General features: G+C 43.4%; 1 protein-coding gene across 1 annotated transcript; it reads left to right on the forward strand.

The window, feature by feature from the left end:
• The first annotated feature begins 829 nt into the window (after nucleotides 1–829).
• Nucleotides 830–17,167, forward strand: cd109 (CD109 molecule). Its single transcript, XM_042709968.1, has 24 exons — nucleotides 830–1,064; nucleotides 1,458–1,583; nucleotides 3,322–3,594; nucleotides 3,830–3,928; nucleotides 4,386–4,562; nucleotides 4,925–5,077; nucleotides 5,803–5,886; nucleotides 6,021–6,087; nucleotides 6,239–6,347; nucleotides 6,993–7,110; nucleotides 7,677–7,790; nucleotides 8,051–8,269; nucleotides 8,827–8,968; nucleotides 9,972–10,148; nucleotides 10,875–10,956; nucleotides 11,083–11,311; nucleotides 11,621–11,792; nucleotides 12,189–12,382; nucleotides 14,637–14,801; nucleotides 14,917–14,982; nucleotides 15,764–15,900; nucleotides 16,094–16,250; nucleotides 16,402–16,504; nucleotides 16,733–17,167. Exons 1-24 carry the CDS (start codon nucleotides 843–845, stop codon nucleotides 16,927–16,929), a joined length of 3,582 nt encoding a protein of 1,193 aa, XP_042565902.1. The 5' UTR covers nucleotides 830–842; the 3' UTR covers nucleotides 16,930–17,167.
• Nucleotides 17,168–19,322: the final 2,155 nt, after the last annotated feature.

Genomic DNA, 19,322 nt, shown 5'->3' on the forward strand with positions numbered 1-19,322 from the left:
ATAACCACCGCATATATGATTTGTTCTACTTACTGCACTATTTCAATAATATATGGAAGTATTAGTCATCAGAAGTGTGAAAGAGTGGCAGTTTCACCTATTTCATGTTTTTTTGTTTTACTTTTAAGGGTCCACTGGGTTGCAAGAGTTACCTCCTGTAAGTAAACCTGCTTCACCATTGAATCTTTCTCAAGGGTCCTCTCCGTTTTCTCCTCTCTTCAATGTCATCCCGAAACTCCTTAATCCACCTTAATCTCTCCTATGCAAAAGTATGTCACTGTCCCCTGTGAGAAATGTCTCTCTGAAGAACAGTCATTGTTCTCAGGATTAAGCGTTCTAGAAGTGCGTTGTAATTGGTTATCATGGATGTTTTTGTTTGTCTAAAGGTCAGACCTTCTAGATGGCCAGTATTAATACAACTGCAGAGTTTGGTTGGATATTATCCCTTATTAACGAAATGTCAAGGTTGATCGGGTGTCAAAATGATTTCACCTAACTTTTGGATAATGAGTCTAGCTCAGAGATTTCTTTGTAGATCCTAACAGTAAATCTAGATTGACCTCAGGAGGGACTTCTGCTGGTGCCACAATCTATTGTCACAACCTAAACAACAGTTAGTATATCAGTTAACACAAGGAGAAGAAAGGGGACAAATTAGTAGAAAATCACAGCAGTGCAACGAAATGCGAAAGGCTGGACTTAATTGATATTGATGTAAATGTACAGTATATAAGTGTGTTAATTTTCCAATGTCAATCATTGTTCAAGCGTCTTCTTTAAAAAAGCATATGTTTAATAGATGGTATGACTGTGGTCACTTCCCACAGGTCCCTGAGAGTGAGATGGGCTACTGGCATCCCTATGAGCTGGTGATCAGGGGCTATGACGGAAACAGTGTGGTCTTCTCCAACTCCACCTTTCTGAAGTTCAGCCCCAGAAGCTCATCCACCTTCATTCAGACGGACAAACCCAATTACAAGCCTGGGCAGGTGGTGAAGATCCGGGCTGTGTCCATACACCCAGATGGCCGACCTTTTGAGAGCCAAGTTGACATGGTCATAAAGGTGTGTGTGTTTTGAGGGAGATGATGAACATAGTGGACATACATAATATATTTAGATAGATAATGAACATCTAGATTGTTTGATACAGCGCAAGGCGAGAAAATGAAGGATGAAAGACAACGTAAATAAAATGTATGCTTTTATTGTACTGTATGTCGGTTCAGACAGAAATACATTTCAGAATGATGAATGTGAAAACTATATGGAAACTATATGGATAACTGTAAGTTTCCTGATATTATGTGAAATTAGCCAGTGGGAGAATGTCCGTCTGTGCTGAAGGCTGCTGTGGTAGCATTGTGATGGTAAACCAGTCCTGCAACACACTGATGAATGGGCCGAAAGAGTGCAGCCTCATAAAACCTGTTCCTCTGTTGATGCTGGGGGGGTCAGGACCCGAGAGGGAACATGATACGACATTGGTTATCTGTGGACAGTACCTTGGGTATCATATCCAAAGAGTTTCAGCTTTCCCAGAACCCTCCTCTTGGCCTGTGGACAATCGTGACATCGGTCAATGTGAGTACACCATCACGCAAGGTTCTCAATTTGCCACATTTTGGGTTTTGGAAAAAAAATCTAACCCTAACTTTTTAAAAAGTAAAGTTTTCCTTTAAATAGAACTGATGTGTTTTATATTATAATTTAGTTTTCATAGTCAGGGCAAAGAGTTGCAACATGTGGATGTTGTTATCATAATGGCATTTTAATGCAGCTCCTATTGTCAGGCTCAAAGGGCTTGTTTTTATTTTGTATTGTTGTTTTGCTATGCTAGCATGATCAAGACAAACTGTCATGAAATTCGGAACTAAAATGAGTGTTACACAAAACACATGTTAAATAAACAGTCCAGAACAGCATAATTGAAAACAAACGGTTTAAATGAATGGGTTTCTATACAGAGCTCACAAAGAATTCTTGTGTTCTGGATGTTTGGGTAAAGACTACGGCAACCTTCCTCAGCCTCCCTTTGTTTGTCTACACAGGAAGTAACAAAGGAGAAACACTTTCATGTAAATCACTACGGTAAGATTTAGAGCGCAGACCTGAAAGAGATGAATCATAAAACAGGCATACAGGATACATAAACAGAACAAACATTTATCACTTCTTTCAAAACAAAGTTAAGTTATATTTTCCCTCAGTGATCATGCGAGGGGTGTGGGCACTCACATGCCTCTCTGTGTTGGTCAGGAGTGAACCATGTGTGTATGTGTTTGTGTCCAGTGCTACCTTATTTTGAGGTGAAAGTAGATGTTCCTGAGTTTGTGCTGCAAAAGGAACCCCTCAGTGGAACAGTACAAGCTCAGTAAGTAGTTTTACACTTACCTCCTAAGATGATGATGCGCTGTTTTTTCATAACAACACAAATTCAAATTTGAGACTCCCCACTCCCCACTAAGAATTTCATGAGAATGTTCATCCACCTGTGACAATGTCAGCTAACATGTGCCTCACCTCTTTTCTAAAGCTACATGTATGGAAAACCAGTGCGTGGGTTCCTGAACATAACATACACTCACTTTTTCCATGGCATTGACGTTCACTACAATGAGGAAAAAGAGGTACGGTTGACGTTGAAGGGACGTGAAACTAGCTTTTGTTGTTTTTTTGCCCCCGGGTGGTCTCATCGTGTTTATTTTTGGAGTAACTCATTACCTCACAAACTGTACGTTTGATATGCCTGTATAATGAGGCCTAAACAGATTAGGAGGAGCACTGGCTAAACAAAGTATCGTTTACAATCCAACAGATTGATGGTACAGCTGATTTTACATTTGGCATGCCGGACTACAAGGATTACAAACGGTCCCCTGACTACATGTATCAGAACTATGAAGGTTATGGGGGAGACGAGCATGTCGACATCACAGTGTTTGTCACTGACTACACAACAGGTGAATCAGTTATGTTGGTTTATGTTTATGTATATGTGTAGATTACGTAGTAGATGGCTAGATTGGTTTTTCATGCATTTATCATTAGGAAACACACCTCATGTTTAACTCTTGCCTTTTAGGACTGACATACCACAGGAACGCATCTGTTTCTGTGGCAAAATGCAAGTACCACCTTGCATTTCATAGATACCCAAGCATCATCAGACCTTCGATGAACTTCTCAGCTCAGGTATTTGGGATTTTTTACTCAAGAAACATCTGCTAAAGATGTCGGTTTTTGGATTGGAAAGGTGTTTTGTAATGATGATGGGCTTTTAAATGGGATGCCCCATGAACATCCATTTCATTTCTTGCAGGTCAGAGTCTCTATGTATGACCACAGCCCTCTCAGTACGGAGGACCAGGGGAAGATGCTGCAACTGTCAATCACTCAGCAGAGGCTGAGTCCATGGAACTGGAGACACGAAGACCTTGGTTTCTTGGTTCCCCGGATGCCCAACATGTCCATGGACTACCCGAGCCCGTCCCAGGAGATTCCCGTCATAGAGATGATGCTTCCAGTCCCAGCTAATGGGATTGTGCCCGTCCACATCCAGCTTTCAGATGAGGTCGCGACGCTCAACATTGAGGTACGGGAGAAGAGATCTTACCCCCTGGACCTGCCTTGAGAAGGGCTTCCTGAGTAGCTGTAACTGTCCTCTCATAAGACACCTAGGTTAAGCTAATGAAACCCACAGAAGGATCTGAGTTGTAGTGAAAATAGGCTTTCCTTATCAGTATTTATATCCATACCTTTATATGTATCTACATGCATAGTTTCTTTGGGTTTGTGCTGTCTCTTAGTCATCCTGTCTGTTTTCATAGGCTTGGTTTGAGGATGCACACAAGGGACTTCAGCTGTATAACACCTACTCATCACCCAGTCATTCCTACATCCAGCTACACAGACATGGTGACCCCGAGGTATTGTTGGTTTTGGAGACAGGAACATTTTGTACTCAGAAAAAACGTTTTTTTTTCTTCTGTGTGTCACAATATGTCATAGTGAGATGTGAGTTTTTTCTTTCAGATTGGAATGCCCCTGCAGCTGACTGCACTGAGCAGTTTCCCATTAATGGAGTTGCATTACCTGGTTAGTACTGTAGAGCTAACCGCTTGAAATATGATACCCTTGGCCTAAAAGCAGGACAATCAGTAATTAAAAAGTGCTTAAAATGCTCTCTACATGTTATGTCAGGAATTAATACTTGTTTGTTGGCTCTGTGGTGTACAAATGTACAAGTTATGGATTATCCATTAGTTATTATAATGCACCGGTGATAGATCTGAGTTGAAACACCACGATCAATGTCTGACTAACCCTCAGTTCAATCCCTAAATACTGTTAAAGGAAATCTAACATCATCAACAACCTCCACAGGTCATGGGCCGGGGCCAACTGCTGTCGGCAGGGACTGAGAGCTCCAGTTCTTTCTCTCTGACCCCAGATGAGTCCTGGGCTCCTGAGGCTTGTGTGGTGGTGTATTGTGTCAGGCCCGATGGAGAGATCATCAACGACGCCCTGCGGGTCCCCGTCCACCAAGCCCTGAGAAACACAGTAATGGCACTTTATTCATGACACATTCTGGTGAACTGAACTCTTATGTGTTATTCTTGTTCTAGTTATTGTTACCTTCGGCTCCCTTCAGGAAAGTAGGTTGTGAATTTGAGGAACATCGAGGAACTCTGTTGAAGCTAACGTGGTTATCTTATGACAGATATTAGCAAATTGCACAGAACAGTCAATGCATTGACAGTTTTAGTTTGGGAGGAAATGCATCACAATAGCAGTTATGAGTGTGACGATTATGGCTAACAAAATTTTTGGAGGAGAACTTAAATGTGAACATTCACTGCAGTGTACATCTGTTTAAATTAGTCCTCAGTGAGAGCATGAACATTCCTTCTGTGGTCCCGTAGGTGTCTCTGCAGTGGGGCCGAGACACAGTGAGTCCTGGGGAAGAGGTGACACTGGAGGTGTCTGTGTCTGAGCCGGGGTCTGTGCTGGGGATCCTGGTCGTGGACAGAGCCACACACCAACCCGAGGATGACAATGATATCACAGAGGACGAGGTGAGGAAGTCTCTCACTAAACAAATAGTTTAGACAAAGGTTGAACTTAAATGAAATTAAATAAAGGGACAATTCCATCGCCATTCTTGCCAAAATGCACACAGCACAGAAGTTACTGGACAGTACACAGGTTTGCATTGTTGCAAAGCTAAGAGAGAAGACACATGGTGGTACTGAATTTCATTACTATGTAAGTGTTGGTGAGAACAACAGCACTGGGGCCGTTCATATACTCTATGTCTTTTATCGTGTTTTCATAATGTACAGACAGCTGTCGACTCCCTTCAATTGTGCAGGGCAAGACTTGCTGTAATTCTGAACAAATAACATTACTGGGCGCAGTCATATTTCTTTATCATCTTTTGATCTATAGTTATCCTTTAATCACTAATCCCAGTTAAATAGTTTACTTGTCATAGTCTTTGCAACTCTGGACATTTTGAAGGAATTTTGTCCTCCTGTTTTCAAACTAGATTTATGTTCTATCAGTTTCAGAAGGTTATACTTCCCTTGGGTGTAACCCTAGAACTCGTTCCCACCCAAGTATCGTTTAGGTGTAAAAGTAAAGGGAGGAGAGGCATAGCTTTTCAGTAACCGAACAAGAGCTTTTTCTTCTAGAACAAAACTGAGTCTTTTGTCAAGTCCTCTGTTTTCTCACTATAAAGGCTGTTATATCAGTGAAATTTAGGTAAAGTGGGAAGCTTTTTTTCTCGTTGTTTGTCTAGGTGCTGGATGAACTGGCCCTCTACAACATGGGTGGGGGCTCGACTGATGTGGAGAAAATGGGAGATCCGTACTCTGTCTTTATGGTAGAGTCTCGCCTGAGTAATTCATCCGGCTCCAATAACATATGTATCCCCTATCCGAGAACCATTCTGTGGGCATTGTGTGCATTTGGTATGCATTGTTGTGAGACACTTCTGTTCGTTTGTGACACTCCCAGGGCGCTAATGTCATGGTGTTCACTGACGCAACCTTAGACACGAGGAAAGACATGAGGCCTGAATTTCGTGAGTTTTTATAAGGAATACACACATACATATATACATACATACATGGGAATTTCAGTCCTCATATATCCACCATGTTTATGTTTTTATAATGAAGGTTGGGTTTGAGAACCAGAAGGACAATTTTTGCTAACTAGGTTCTATCCAACAGCAGGGGAGATAGCGATGGCTAATGAAGACACGGGTGTTCCACCGCGTGACGGTCAAGTAGTGCGGCAGAATTTTCCAGAGACATGGCTATGGATGGACACTGACCTTGGGTGAATAAAAGGAGACACTAGACACACAGTCACTCAAAAACACTCACAGTGATTAAATAGAGACACTAGACACACAGTCACTCATAAACACTCACAGTGATATCAAGCAAACGGCACAGAGAAGAGTCAAATTACCAGAAGCAGCATGAGTGACGTACTAATAGTAGGTTATATGAATAAGCTCTGTAGTGTGCGAAAGGTAACCATAGCTAACTATGAGGTCCCAGGAACACAACCCTAAAAATAGAAATGCGTTAATAAACTGACTTGCAGGTTGTAAGATATTATACAAGAATTAGTTATAGCTATGGAATTTAATTGATTAAATAGGATTTTGTAGGCAATATTTTGAGTTTCCTTGCTTTGGCACAGACTTTGTCACAGAAAGCTGTCACACTTACGTAATGCATAAATGTACAGGGCTATATGTTAATATACAACTTGCGGGGTGGGGGTAACATGTAACAGTGGAAAAACAACATATCACTAAATATTACTTGCCAGTTTGATAATAAAATGTCTTTGAATGAACACAGCACGTGAGAATCTTATATCAGCATACTGCATATTAGATCCACACAATGGAGCTCTCTTCAGGAAGTTACTGTTTATTTTACTAAGTCTCTTCCACATGTTTTTCCTTAGTGCCTCAACAGAGAGAAGTTTCCTCGTGACCGTGCCCGATAGCATCACATCATGGGTGGCCACTGCCTTCGTCATGTCAGAGACACTGGGCCTGGGGATCGTCAGTGCCCCGGTGGAGGTGATGTGCTGCATATGCTGTACTCTCTCCTCCCCTCAGACATCATTGTCTAAATGCACTGGTTACATTTACTTGAATGAAGCTTACACACGTCTAGCCATTCTTGAAACTGTGCCATAGAATGCCCTGGCATAGTATTACTCTCTTATGAATCAGTCATGATGATTTAATCAGTGTTAATATATATTATAAACATTTATTAACAATTCATGTAGGAATATAGTGATCTCTTTTACAATTTGTCATATCCTCTTTTGCCGAAGTCCAATGATAGTTGTATACCACGTGCACAGCTCACAGTGTTCAATGATAGTAATATACCATGGGCACAGCTCACAGTCTTCAATGATAGTTGTATACCATGTGCACAGCTCACAGTGTTCAATGATAGTTATATACCATGGGCACAGCTCACAGTGTTCAATGATAGTTATATACCATGTGCACAGCTCACAGTGTTCAATGATAGTTATATACCATGTCCACAGCTCACAGTGTTCAATGATAGTTATATACCATGTCCACAGCTCACAGTGTTCAATGATAGTTATATACCCTGTGCACAGCTCACAGTGTTCCAGGACTTGTTTCTGGCCCTCCATCTCCCAGCATACATCATCAGAGGGGAACTGTTAGTCCTGGAGGTCCACCTCTTCAACTACTTGGACGAGGACGTAGAGGTGAGTTCTCAGGAATAGTTTTTGACCTCTCATAACAGATTGTTCGGTGTAACTGTGTGACTGTGACATTTTCTTCTACTATTCTGTAGGAATGTGAACCATCAGTACTGGAAAATATATCATTGTTTGTAGACTATGAAGACCTTTATTTTGTTTTATACCTGTCTGTAAATGTCTGTAAATTGTTCTCTTTCGTTTCTTTTTCTGTGTCTCTCGCACACACACACTCACACATGCACATTTGTGTCTCTCTTTCTTAGGTCATAGTGATAGTTGCAGAGAGCGAGCACTTTGAGTTTGTCTTTCCGGACAGTGATGGAGTCGTTATGGCTTCTAAACGCACGGTGTCAGTGTGGAGTCAGAACGGCACCACTGTGCTCTTCCCCATTAGACCCACAATGTTGGGGGAGATTCCCATCTCAGTCAGGGCCATCTCCTCCTACACCTCAGATGCGCTCTACAGGACCGTTCTCGTCAAGGTATAGCACCTTTCTCTCCAGCCTCTGGAGTCAGACACTAGGCCCTGCACTGATTCTTACTGTACTGTATAGTCATCCTCTCCCTCAATCCTTAACTTCATCTAGAATGCTAAGGTGTGCTTCATGTCTTGCTATTTTTAATACAGACACATTTTTTAATTGCCAGAAATACCTTACTGTAATAATAAAGATTGTAAGGGTAGTTTATTAACTTGTATTAAATTATTAATGCTAAATTATACCCACACATTACAAGTCATTACAGCAACGTGAGAATAATGAATTGTTGAGAGAATAATACGTTTCAAGTGGCTTGGTTTAGATATAGGCCATTGTGCTCCCATTAGGGGCTCCTCTTCAGGTCATTCCCCAGTGGTTTTTGACAAGCAGTTATTATCTTGGTTGGAAATGTTTCATTCATCGCTTTCTTTGCCCCCAACCAGGAAGAAACCAAAGGTTGAGAAACCAGCGCCTCCTGAGAGTCCTCATTTGAAGTTTGAAATATGGGTGTTGTGTTCCACTTGCTTGTTTTGTTTATTTATTTATTTACTTTACAGCCAGAAGGAATCGAGCAATCGTTTACACAGACTTTGTTCTTGGAACTGCCTCCGACACAGTCCAGCGTCTCTGGGAAGCTCTCGTTCACCTTCCCCCCAGATGTGGTGCTCGGCAGCGAGAGTGCTCGAGTGACCGCGGTCGGTACGTCTGCTCATCAGTCTGAAACCGCAGCTCCCCTTCCTCCTCCTCCTCCTCCTCCTCCCTCCATCTCTACAACCTCACCCAACCACCGCATGCATGTCATACCGCTTCGTGGTTAATAAAACACAGCGTTCCCAGCTGCCTGGATTAGAATCACATCAGTGTCTGAAAAGCTGTCAATCGCTCCAGAGATGTCGTTTTTGTTTCTTTCTAAACTCTAAATATAAGAGAAGTGACTTTACAGATAGCATCAGGAGGAAAGACTGACTTACACAAGTCCAAGGCCACAAACACAGAGTCATAAATTTAGATCCAGTGGGAAAAACATGACATTGCAAGGCTGGGAGTCGGCTGTTTTTGTATGATTACCAGCTGTGTGATTGTTGTTAGCCATGTGACAGTGACTGACGGGCTCTCTGACACGCTATGCCACTCAGCTTTGCCCACTTTGCGCTTGTTTAGGGTTGTTGTCCTCGCAGTGGTAAACAGACAGGCTGTTGTTTAGGTGGCCGGCCATGTAAATGCAAAAATGTTGAGCTTATTTGCTTGTGTGTGTCACCTTGTGTGTGCTGTGGACTTGGACCACTGCGTGATTCATTGGGCACGGGGGACTTGCTTCAGTTCCGATTGCTGGCCTTTTGTGCCGTCGTCTTTCCTGTTTGTGTTTCTTGTGGTCTGAAAGGTGACATCCTAGAGACATCAATCACAGACCTCATAACAGTCTGCATGTGTGGCTCTACTAAGTAAAACATAATATACTCAGTTGCATACAACAGAATCATCTATCAGTAAGGCATTTCAAAGGAAATTACTTATTACTAGAATTGGCTTGCCATTCCTTTCGTCCAGTAAGTAAGAAATACATAGTGGTCCGAACCTCAATCCAGAGCCAGAAGTAGTGTGTACTCGTTTAGTTCAGCTTTGTGGTTGTTTTGCCTTTTGCCACATTCAATTATTTTAACCAGCCATCTCCTTTTATGTTTGTTTTTCTGTGGGGTGAAAGGTGACATCCTCGGCCCATCCATCAGTGGCCTGGAGTCTCTCATTCAGATGCCTTACGGCTGTGGTGAACAGAACATGATAAACTTCGCTCCAAACATTTACATCCTGCAGTACTTGGCCAGCACGGGACAAGACGACACAGAAACCAGAGAGCGAGCCATTTCATTCATGATGCAAGGTGCAAGGAGTTTTTCTCCAATATTTGTTTGTTTGTTTGTTTGTTTGTCTGTTGTTTTATTCCATCTGGATTTGAGGGCTTGTAGGGGTATGCAGGGGATACACCAAACACACTGCCCACGGTTGCATATTTAACCAGAAATATTGGGGCTGATGATTATACACACATGCATTAAACAGGGGTTTACCAGTGTGAGCACAACCTTAAGGGACAGCAGACAGCATGCTATTTACAGTCTCTACATTTGCAATGATTTCACAGGCACAGGTCTTTGCAAGGCCTTTAAGGTGAAGGAAAAACTCCCAGGGAGATGGTGTAGTGCCAAAGCCAAAATATTATACCAAACACAATCTACCATAAATGTGGTAAAATTGTAAATAACGCCACTTGAAAGTCACTATCTGTAAACAATACATAACATACAATTATTCCTCTAAACCTCTACCCAACCACTAGACAAAACGGTCTGGTTGGCCTTCAATCTGTACTTGTACTTTGATAAAAATCAAATCAAATGTCCAAAAGTTAACATTCAGAAAATCCAAACTCATTAGTTATTTTATATATATGCATATTATATATTCTATTATAATATTGAATTATTATTTATATCAAGCATGATACAGAAATGTAGCTGCAAGCATTTCTCAGCACCTGCTCTTTCAGGTTCAGGATGCAGCATTCAGTTCCTGAATGAATGTGATTTTCTTTTTGTACTCTACTTAGGTTATGAGCGTGAGCTCTCATATCAGAGAGAGGATGGGTCTTTCAGTGCTTTTGGAGACAGTGACCAATCAGGGAGCACATGGTAAGTACTTCTCTACATGGTGGTGTGTACTTCTACGCATCTGACCAAATGGCACATACAGATTCACACATTTTGAATTGAAGCCATCAGAAGCTTGACTTACAACATCGAATAATTTGTGTTCAGGTTATCAGCGTTCGTGCTGAGATGTTTCCTGGAGGCCCGACCGTTCATCCCCATCGACCCAAGAGTGTTAGACAGGACCGCCATGTGGCTTGCCGCCCAACAGAACCCCAGTGGGGAGTTCTATGAGGCTGGCCGTGTGATTCACACAGAGTTGCAGGGGGGCCTGGATGGTCCTGTATCACTCACGGCTTACGTGCTTATGGCGCTACTGCAGGATGGAGCTTACAAGGTGGGTAGTCATCGCCTGATACTGAATAGAAGAATTTGATTTGTGGGGACTTCATACTTACAGGGACATTCACACTATTACACTGTGTTAGTGAATGTGATTTGTGGGGACTCAGAGACTCACAGGCTCAGAGTCATTCTCTGACACTGTGTCAAGGAATGTGATTTTTTTGGGACTGTGAGACTTTCACTGTCCGCACCAGCATCTGATATTGTGTTGGGGAATGTGATTTGTGGGGGACACCTTTCAGCCTCACTGTTTTTCTGACAAATGATTTACATGAACATAACATTTTATGTTGCCTCACAGAACATGTATGCAAGCCAGGTGTCCACGGCGCAGAATTTTCTAGAATCCAGGGTGCCCCTTGGGGTGTCTAGCGACTACAGCCTGTGTCTGGTGACGTACGCTCTGTTGCTGGCCAGCAGTGGAAGTGCGGCGGCGGCCATGGATGAACTGATGGCGAGAGCCGAGGAGATGGGTGGGTGACAGCGGGATCCCGGCCACCTACGCTCACACACCTGCAGTCTGATTGTGGAGTCATTTAAGAACATTGAACAAAATGTGTTTGTGGCTTTTGTGTGTTTTACCAGAGGTTTACAAAAAAAACATATTGGACCCGTACATTTAAACAAGGCCTCTATGTCTGTTGGTTTAAAAAATAGATGTGATGTGCTTTTGCTTGCACAGCTGTTCTCCTCAGCTGCAGAATTATCTGTTTGTTTGTGTGTGTGTGTGTGTGTGTGTGTGTGTGTGTGTGTGTGTGTGTGTGTTTGTTTTTGTGTGTGTGTGTGTGTGTGTGTGTGTGTGTGTGTGTGTGTGTGTGTGTGTGTGCCTGTTTGTGTGTGTGTGCATGTGGGAATGTGAATGTGTGCAGACGACGGAGTGCCGGTGTGGAGCTCATCGGACGCTGGGCTTTCGGAGTCGTGGCAGCCGCGTTCGTCAGACATCGAGATGGCCGCCTATGTGCTGCTCTCGATGCGGCGACTGGCTCGCCTGGAGCAGGGCATACCTCTCATGAAGTGGCTCAGCCAGCAACGAAACCACTTGGGGGGCTACGGCTCCACGCAGGTCAGCCTCACCCACTTCCCCTAATGTGACCATTTTCACTGCCAGATTCACGCAGGGCCTCCAATGGACAAAAGTGTTTAGCTTATGTCTGGATATACTGATGAGTTTTAAACATACTAATAAGTACATACTAATAAGATTATGCCCTCTCTTATGTCAAAAGTGACTTGTAGTATGCTGTAGAAATGAAGGTGAACTTTATGACTTCATTATTCTAAAAATACTTCAAAAGTCTCTGTTGGAGAAGAGGATCCTTCGGATACATTGGATCCTTTAACATTCACCATTAAAGGGTTTTGCAGTTCATAAATCTATAATAAACAAAGAGGGATCTTTATTTGGTCTTGCCAACTTTGAGACAAACATGGGTTAAACCTCAGTGTTGCTTTTGTGCTTCTCAAAATCCTTTGTCTGTGCAATGCCTGCTCCATATCAAAAGACACCGTGTGCAACGAGGGCCGTTAAGAGGCTGGGATGTATGATGCCATATAAGTACCGCATGGGCTGAATCTCTTGAACCTTGCCATGAATCTTACAAGCTTGAGGAAATACTATCAGGCGTATGAGAGATGGGGGGTTATTGTTGATTTTCCAGCAGCCCTGACTCACGCACTCACTTGTTCCATGGAGCAGAAAGTAAGTGTGTGTGTGTGTGTGTGTGTGTGTGTGTGTGTGTGTGTGTGTGTGTGTGTGTGTGTGTGGTGTGTGGTGTGTGGTGTGTGGTGTGTGGTGTGTGGTGTGTGTGTGTGTGTGTGTGTGTGAGAGTGTGTGTGTGGAGCGAGAGAGAGAGTGATGAGGGGGAATGATTAGACTGAGGGAGCAGCTGCTCTCCTCAGTGTCATGAGAGGGAGGCGGCTGGCCCAGGCTTAAAGGGGACGCCAGGGGTTCAAAGCAGCCAGCTTGGATGCTGTTAAAGGCTTCGCACGAGCTGCGGGTCCTAATGAGTACCATGCCATGCCGTCTGGATCCAGGGCTGGAGACCCATAGAAAGGCACCTGCCTGCACTGCTCACATGATACCTTAGATGTGATGGATGCGCACATGTCATGTCACAATGCATATCTGTTTACATCTGTGGATTTTGTTGCGCTGCAGCCTTATGCCAAAATTGTTCAAATTACACTCAGTACCCCATAATGACAAAGCAAAACAATTTGCCACATTTGTTTTGTATTTTTTTGTAAATGTATTCGAAAGGAAAAGCTGAAATATCACATTGACATAAGTATTCAGACCTTAGTACTTAGTACTTAGTTGAAGCTCCTTTGGCGGCGATTACTGCCTCGAGTCTTCTTGGGGATGAGGCAACAAGCTTTCCACACCTGGATTTGGGGATTTTCTGCCATTGCTCTCTGCAGATCCTCTTAAATTGTCAGATTGGATGGGGACCATCGGTGGACAGGTTCTCAGGTCTATCCCCAGAGATGTTTGTTTGGGTTCGAGTCAGGGCTCTGGCTGGGCCACTCAAGGATGTTCACAGAGTTGTTCTAAGCCAGTTCTACGCGTTGTCTCGGCTGTGTGCTTAGGGTCACTGTCCTGTTGGAAGGCAAACCGTCGGATCAGTCTGAGGCCCTGAATGGTCTGGACCAGGTTTTACCTTAAAGATATATCTCTGTACTTTGCTCTGTTCAGCTTTCTCTCAACCAGTTGCCCAGTCCCCGTGCTCTTGGGAACCTTAAATGCAGCAAAACTATTTTTTTGTAGCCTTCCTGAGATCTGTGCCTCAACTCAGCCCTGTCTCTGAGCTCTGCATGCAGTTCCATGAGCTCATGTCTGGGTTTTTACTTTGATGCGTATTGTCAGCTGTGATAACTTATAGAGACAGGTGTATGAATACCTTTCCAAATCATGTCCAATCAATTGAATTGACCACAGGTGGACTCTCCATCAAGGTGCAGAAACAACTCAAAGATGATCAAGAGAAATGGTCAAAAGCTACATCTCATAACAGTGTCATAACAAAGGGTCTGAATACTTATGTCAATGGGATATTTAAGTTTTTTCTTTTGAATACATTTGCCAACATTTCTAAAAGCCTGTTATGATGTATTGAATGTGAATTGATGAGGGGGCAAAGTAATTTAAATAGTTTTTGCATAAGGCTGCAACAGGGACCTGAATAAACTTAAATACTTAATACTGCACTGTAAATAAGTGCCGGTACACCAGCTTTAACCCGCAGTTGGTCCTGGGTTCAATCTGTAATCCTATTTAATTTCTGCCTTAATATGTCCTTGATGCTCTCTCTCTCCAGGACACCATTATAGCTCTTCAGGCCCTGTCGGAGTATGCCGTTTTCAGTGGAGCTGACCTCATCGATCTCAACATAGAGGTTAACACCGACTCCCTGAACACAGTGGCCACATTCAGCATCGATGGGACTAATTATCGGCTCTACCAGACACAAGAGGTTCCCCCTGTCGCTATTCGTTAAACTCTCAGTTTTCTATTGTTCTATTTTCTCATGCAGTGCAATACTCTGGAACCACTGAAGATGACATGGTTGTATTTTTTTGGTTGTATTTTCATTCCAGATTGAGGCAGAGACAGACATGCAACTCCAGGTCACGGCCGAGGGCAAAGGGTTTGCTCTGATTCAGGTATCTGTTGGCAGACCGCATGATAATTCCCATGCCTCAGAGCTTACTCAGTATCTAAGTCATCATTGTGAGCACCTCATATGGTTTTGATGCTTTTTTTATGGACCGTGTTGCCGTGGACCATTGTTGGGCCTTTTTTGACCATGAGATACTGACTTGATGCACTTGAGAGCTCCCCACTGGTGGGAGATTACCCATTCTGATTCTAAACTGGCCTCACAAGCAGCAGTATTAGCAGCTGGAGTTCTCCCCTAAAGAGCCGTCGCCAGTGCCTGGGAGACTCCAATTAGTAAGGTATTGCACATGAAAGCAGCAGTTCCACAGCTGTGTGTGATAATCTTCTCCCTCTTGCGTCATTTCTGCTTACTTGTTCTATTAAAAAGCTGATTTTTTTTGTGAATAACTGGGAAATGGCTGTGGGGGTTAAAGACTGCTGTTTCCTTTTTCCATCCGAATTCCACACCATTGTGAACCAACCATATGTCAGCCCTCTTAGACCGAGCCATTTCCCCTTATGGGTGTGTTCACCAACCCGCCGAGAGCCTCCACAACTCCACCTCCAATATGAGTTAATGGCCTTAACACTTTTTTTTCTCCAAACAGTCATCAGTCACAGATAAATATTTGAAAACGAGTCCGACCTGCTCAATCATGTCATTGTTTTGGTGTTTGTAGCTCAGCTGGCTTTGATAATGTTTTACAGTCCCGAGCAGGCCTTTGTTTCTCATGAGCTGGCCAGAATGCAATCCTGATGTCCTGACACTCTGGCTCTGCCTGACAGATGACAGTGTTCTATAACGTGGAGAGCGTCGGGTTCTCCCGCAGGCGCAGAGAAGCAGACCTGCACGAGGCCTTCGACTTGCATATTGAGGCCTTTGACATGGACACTAATTATGTTGTTCTTCTCATCTGCGTGAGGTAAAGTGTTTGGTGATGGTGGGGGTCATACAATACAATAGGAGAGTCAAGAGTCTCTCGTGAAGTTTGATTATTTGATCCCTCTGTTCGGCATTGCCAGTCAATTTATAGATGGAAGTTCCAGTGATCTAAACACTGAAAATGAGACCATTGCTTCAGTCTAATGATTCAAATTTGATTGACCTTCCACCAGCCTGTATGAGGGACTAGGGCTGAATCAGACTGGCATGGCCATCCTGGAGGTGGGCCTCCTGAGTGGCTTTGTGTTGGCACAGGATGGCCTTCATACTGATGAGCTCGTTCGTAAAGTAGAGACCCAACCGGGAAAAGTCATCCTTTACCTTGACTCAGTAAGTTATACCACATTCTACATCAACCCCTGTGCAGTTTGGTCTGGTGATAAAGATGTTAGTCTTAATCCTGAATTCTGTTCATTGCCTGAAAAGTACCCGAATTTGCATTTCTCTAATGTTCATGAAAATAAAAAAAATCTCTTTTCAGATTTCTACAGAGGTTGAGTGCATTTCATTCCCCATCTTGCTTGAGTACAAGGTGGCCCAAGTACAAGATGCAGTCGTGGTTGTCTACGATTACTACGAGCCCCGTAGGTGGCCATTTTAGTCTCTGTCTCCTCAGACATTGTTGTGCATAACCTCCTCCTACTTCCTTACTGTTCTTACTACTGCTTTAGTAGCTAACCTTAATCCTAACATGTGGAAATACATCCACCTCAGACTATTCAAATGCATATGAGGAAAGGAGATTTTGAAACAGCATCTCATCTATGAACTAATTTCTCTCCCTGTCTCTTTCTCTCCTCTTTTGTTTGTAGGACGGAAGACAATGAGGACTTACAACTCCTGGCTGAGGACTGCGATGTCCCCCTGTGACTTCTGTGGGGAGGACTGCAGTGAGTGTGGAGAGTCTAACTTTGAGCCCTATTACACAGCCTCTTCCTCCAGGCGCTGCCATCGTCACGTCTACCCTCTAGCCCTGGCACTGGTTCTTCTCCTGTCTCTGGCCGTGTAATGGACACCTGTTGTATACATGCATTTTAAGGACCTTTCATTTTTGTTAGGAGAACAGAGAGAATCTATCGTTTTGAACAGAACTAAAAATAGCAGTAAATAGATAGTGGTTAAGGATGTTCATAGTCATCCATGATCAATGGCTTATGCCATACGGATACATTACTGCACCATGTGAGTTTTAGTCACTTTTAATGCACTGTAATTATTTGTATTATTCAGTTGTTTCCTTACATAGAAATGTATAATGTCTTGTTCTGAACATCAGCCGCAGTATGTGTAGGCTATACTGAAATGAATAAATATGCTTTCATGTCTTCCCTCTGTACAACACTCTCCAGATTCCTATTTTCTACATAAAATAAGAAGAACAGACAGACAGACAGACAGACAGACAGACAGACAGACAGACAGACAGAAAGAGAGGAAGGGGCTGTTGATCAGCTAACTGCAGGCATAACTGGCACTTGAACACTGCCTGTAAATCAGAGCACTTAAGCAGGTATGCTGCTCTGTTTCCACTGAGGAGCCAAGGTGATTGAGACGTGAGAATGAAAGAGAGAGACACTCGACTTCAAAGCAACATGAGTGTGATGGAGGGCCTCGGGAATCACAGACTTTAAGCAGGCATCTTGAGTGATGACTTATCCCACCTAAGGTCAGCCCCCCCTCTCTTGATCAGGAAATGCAGGCCCCATATTTCTCTGTGGTACCAGTCATGACGTCTGTTCTTTTGACCAACATGCTCAACCTTGCTTCCCCAACATAGAGCTAATATATCAGCATAGAGTTAATATATCAACATAGAATTAATATAGCAGTGCAGTTGACAACAAGTTGATTTATTCTGCAGGAAAGTTTACTGACATCACCCAATTTAGATGTTTTTTTTTTTTTCATTCATTTTAATGTCGGATGTAATAAGCTAATATCACCTTTTGAGATGGTTTGAGATGCTCAATATGACTTCAACCAAGTGTACTTGAGGGCCTGGACATAGGGTGCTGGACATAGGGCGCTGGACATAGGGTGCTGGACATAGGGTGACTGAGGCCAGACTGGACCAATAATAAGACTGGCAGTGGACTTGGACTGAGTACAGCCTACTAATGCTGAGTAAAGGTGACATATTGAATATTACATCGCCTCCTCTATGGATTGATGAATTATGATGTAGTGCGTAGCATATCCCCTTTAGCCAACACTTTGATCCAAAGCACCTTATAGCCAAGTGAAGGCCCACTTTATATAAAAACCTGGGTTCTTTAAGAAGCTAATTCATGACCTCGTCTTGTAAATGTCATGCTCCTCAATTTGAGCCCCAGGAACTCCTCACCTTGTCGGATCTGCTCCACTTACCTTGCCTGGCGGTTCGCTCAGCGGAGCCTGGGTCTGTTTACTGGATGTCCGCAGGCCGGGGTCTGACACTGAGTCAGGAGAGGGTCCCGTCCCAGATGGAGCGCTCCCGGTCCTGGGGCAAGGGGGTGTGCCGGTAGTTCCTCGGCACTCAACCTGTTTCTGCTTACTTGTGAGAGGGGCCTGCGGGGCACGCAGTTATGACCAATCTAGACGTCTTCCGCTGGGGTTAATGCACATCCTGATTTGGACCGGAGACGTGCCGTCCGCTCAGCAGCGTGGCCTTACAAAATTATCCAGCTGACTGAAGGGGCGGAAGTCGGGAAGACGGAACCTTTCAGAATCCCTGCAGGAGCAGGCAATGAAAATACACAGTTGGCTGTGGAGATTATATATTTTGGGGATTCCTGACTTCTCTGGCATATGACTGTGTACTTTGCATGTAGAGTAGGAAAACTTAATTTGATGAGGGATTACAGATCAAATATGGCTAGCTTGGCAGCAGTGTAACAACCCTGCTATTCCTCGGCCAATTAGAAGAAGAAGAAGAAGAAGAAGAAGAAGAAAAAAGATGAATGAATATATGCAACAACATGGTCCCTTCTTCAAATTCTTTCTCAGAACAGCCTGAAATAACAGTGACGTCTCAGAAAAAAACGACCAAACAAAAACACACATACATCAAACGCACCACCTTAAATAAACAAGTCCCCGCAGCAGGTCTTGGCCGGCGCGTCTCTCGGCTCTCATGAGAACACAGACACTATTGCGGAGGCAAAAACATTTTGCTCCGCCGAGGCTCAGAAGTCAAACCAAACACATGTCTTTGAAACCTCATCACTTGCTCATAATTTATCAGACTGGCGTGTACGTCTACGGAACACATGCATCCCAGGCTCTGACAGAGATTCCTGCCGAGATGAAAAGGGCCAGAGGAGGAATTTTTTTGAAATGATGCTCGGTTTCAGTGTATTCATAAAAGAGGAAAGGAGAAAAGATGAAAACATTTTTTCTCCTGACATTCCGTTCAGAAAAAAG

Source organism: Clupea harengus, chromosome 15, assembly GCF_900700415.2.
Source record: "Clupea harengus chromosome 15, Ch_v2.0.2, whole genome shotgun sequence".
NCBI lineage: Eukaryota > Metazoa > Chordata > Actinopteri > Clupeiformes > Clupeidae > Clupea > Clupea harengus.

Coding starts and splice junctions, on each gene's coding strand:
- cd109 (XM_042709968.1), top strand. CDS start 843: ATGGGCTACTGGCATCCCTATGAGCTGGTGATCAGGGGCTATGACGGA. Junction 5,887..6,020: donor ATCCGTACTCTGTCTTTATG/GTAGAGTCTCGC, acceptor TGACACTCCCAG/GGCGCTAATGTCATGGTGTT. Junction 12,383..14,636: donor GGGGCTACGGCTCCACGCAG/GTCAGCCTCACC, acceptor CTCTCTCTCCAG/GACACCATTATAGCTCTTCA.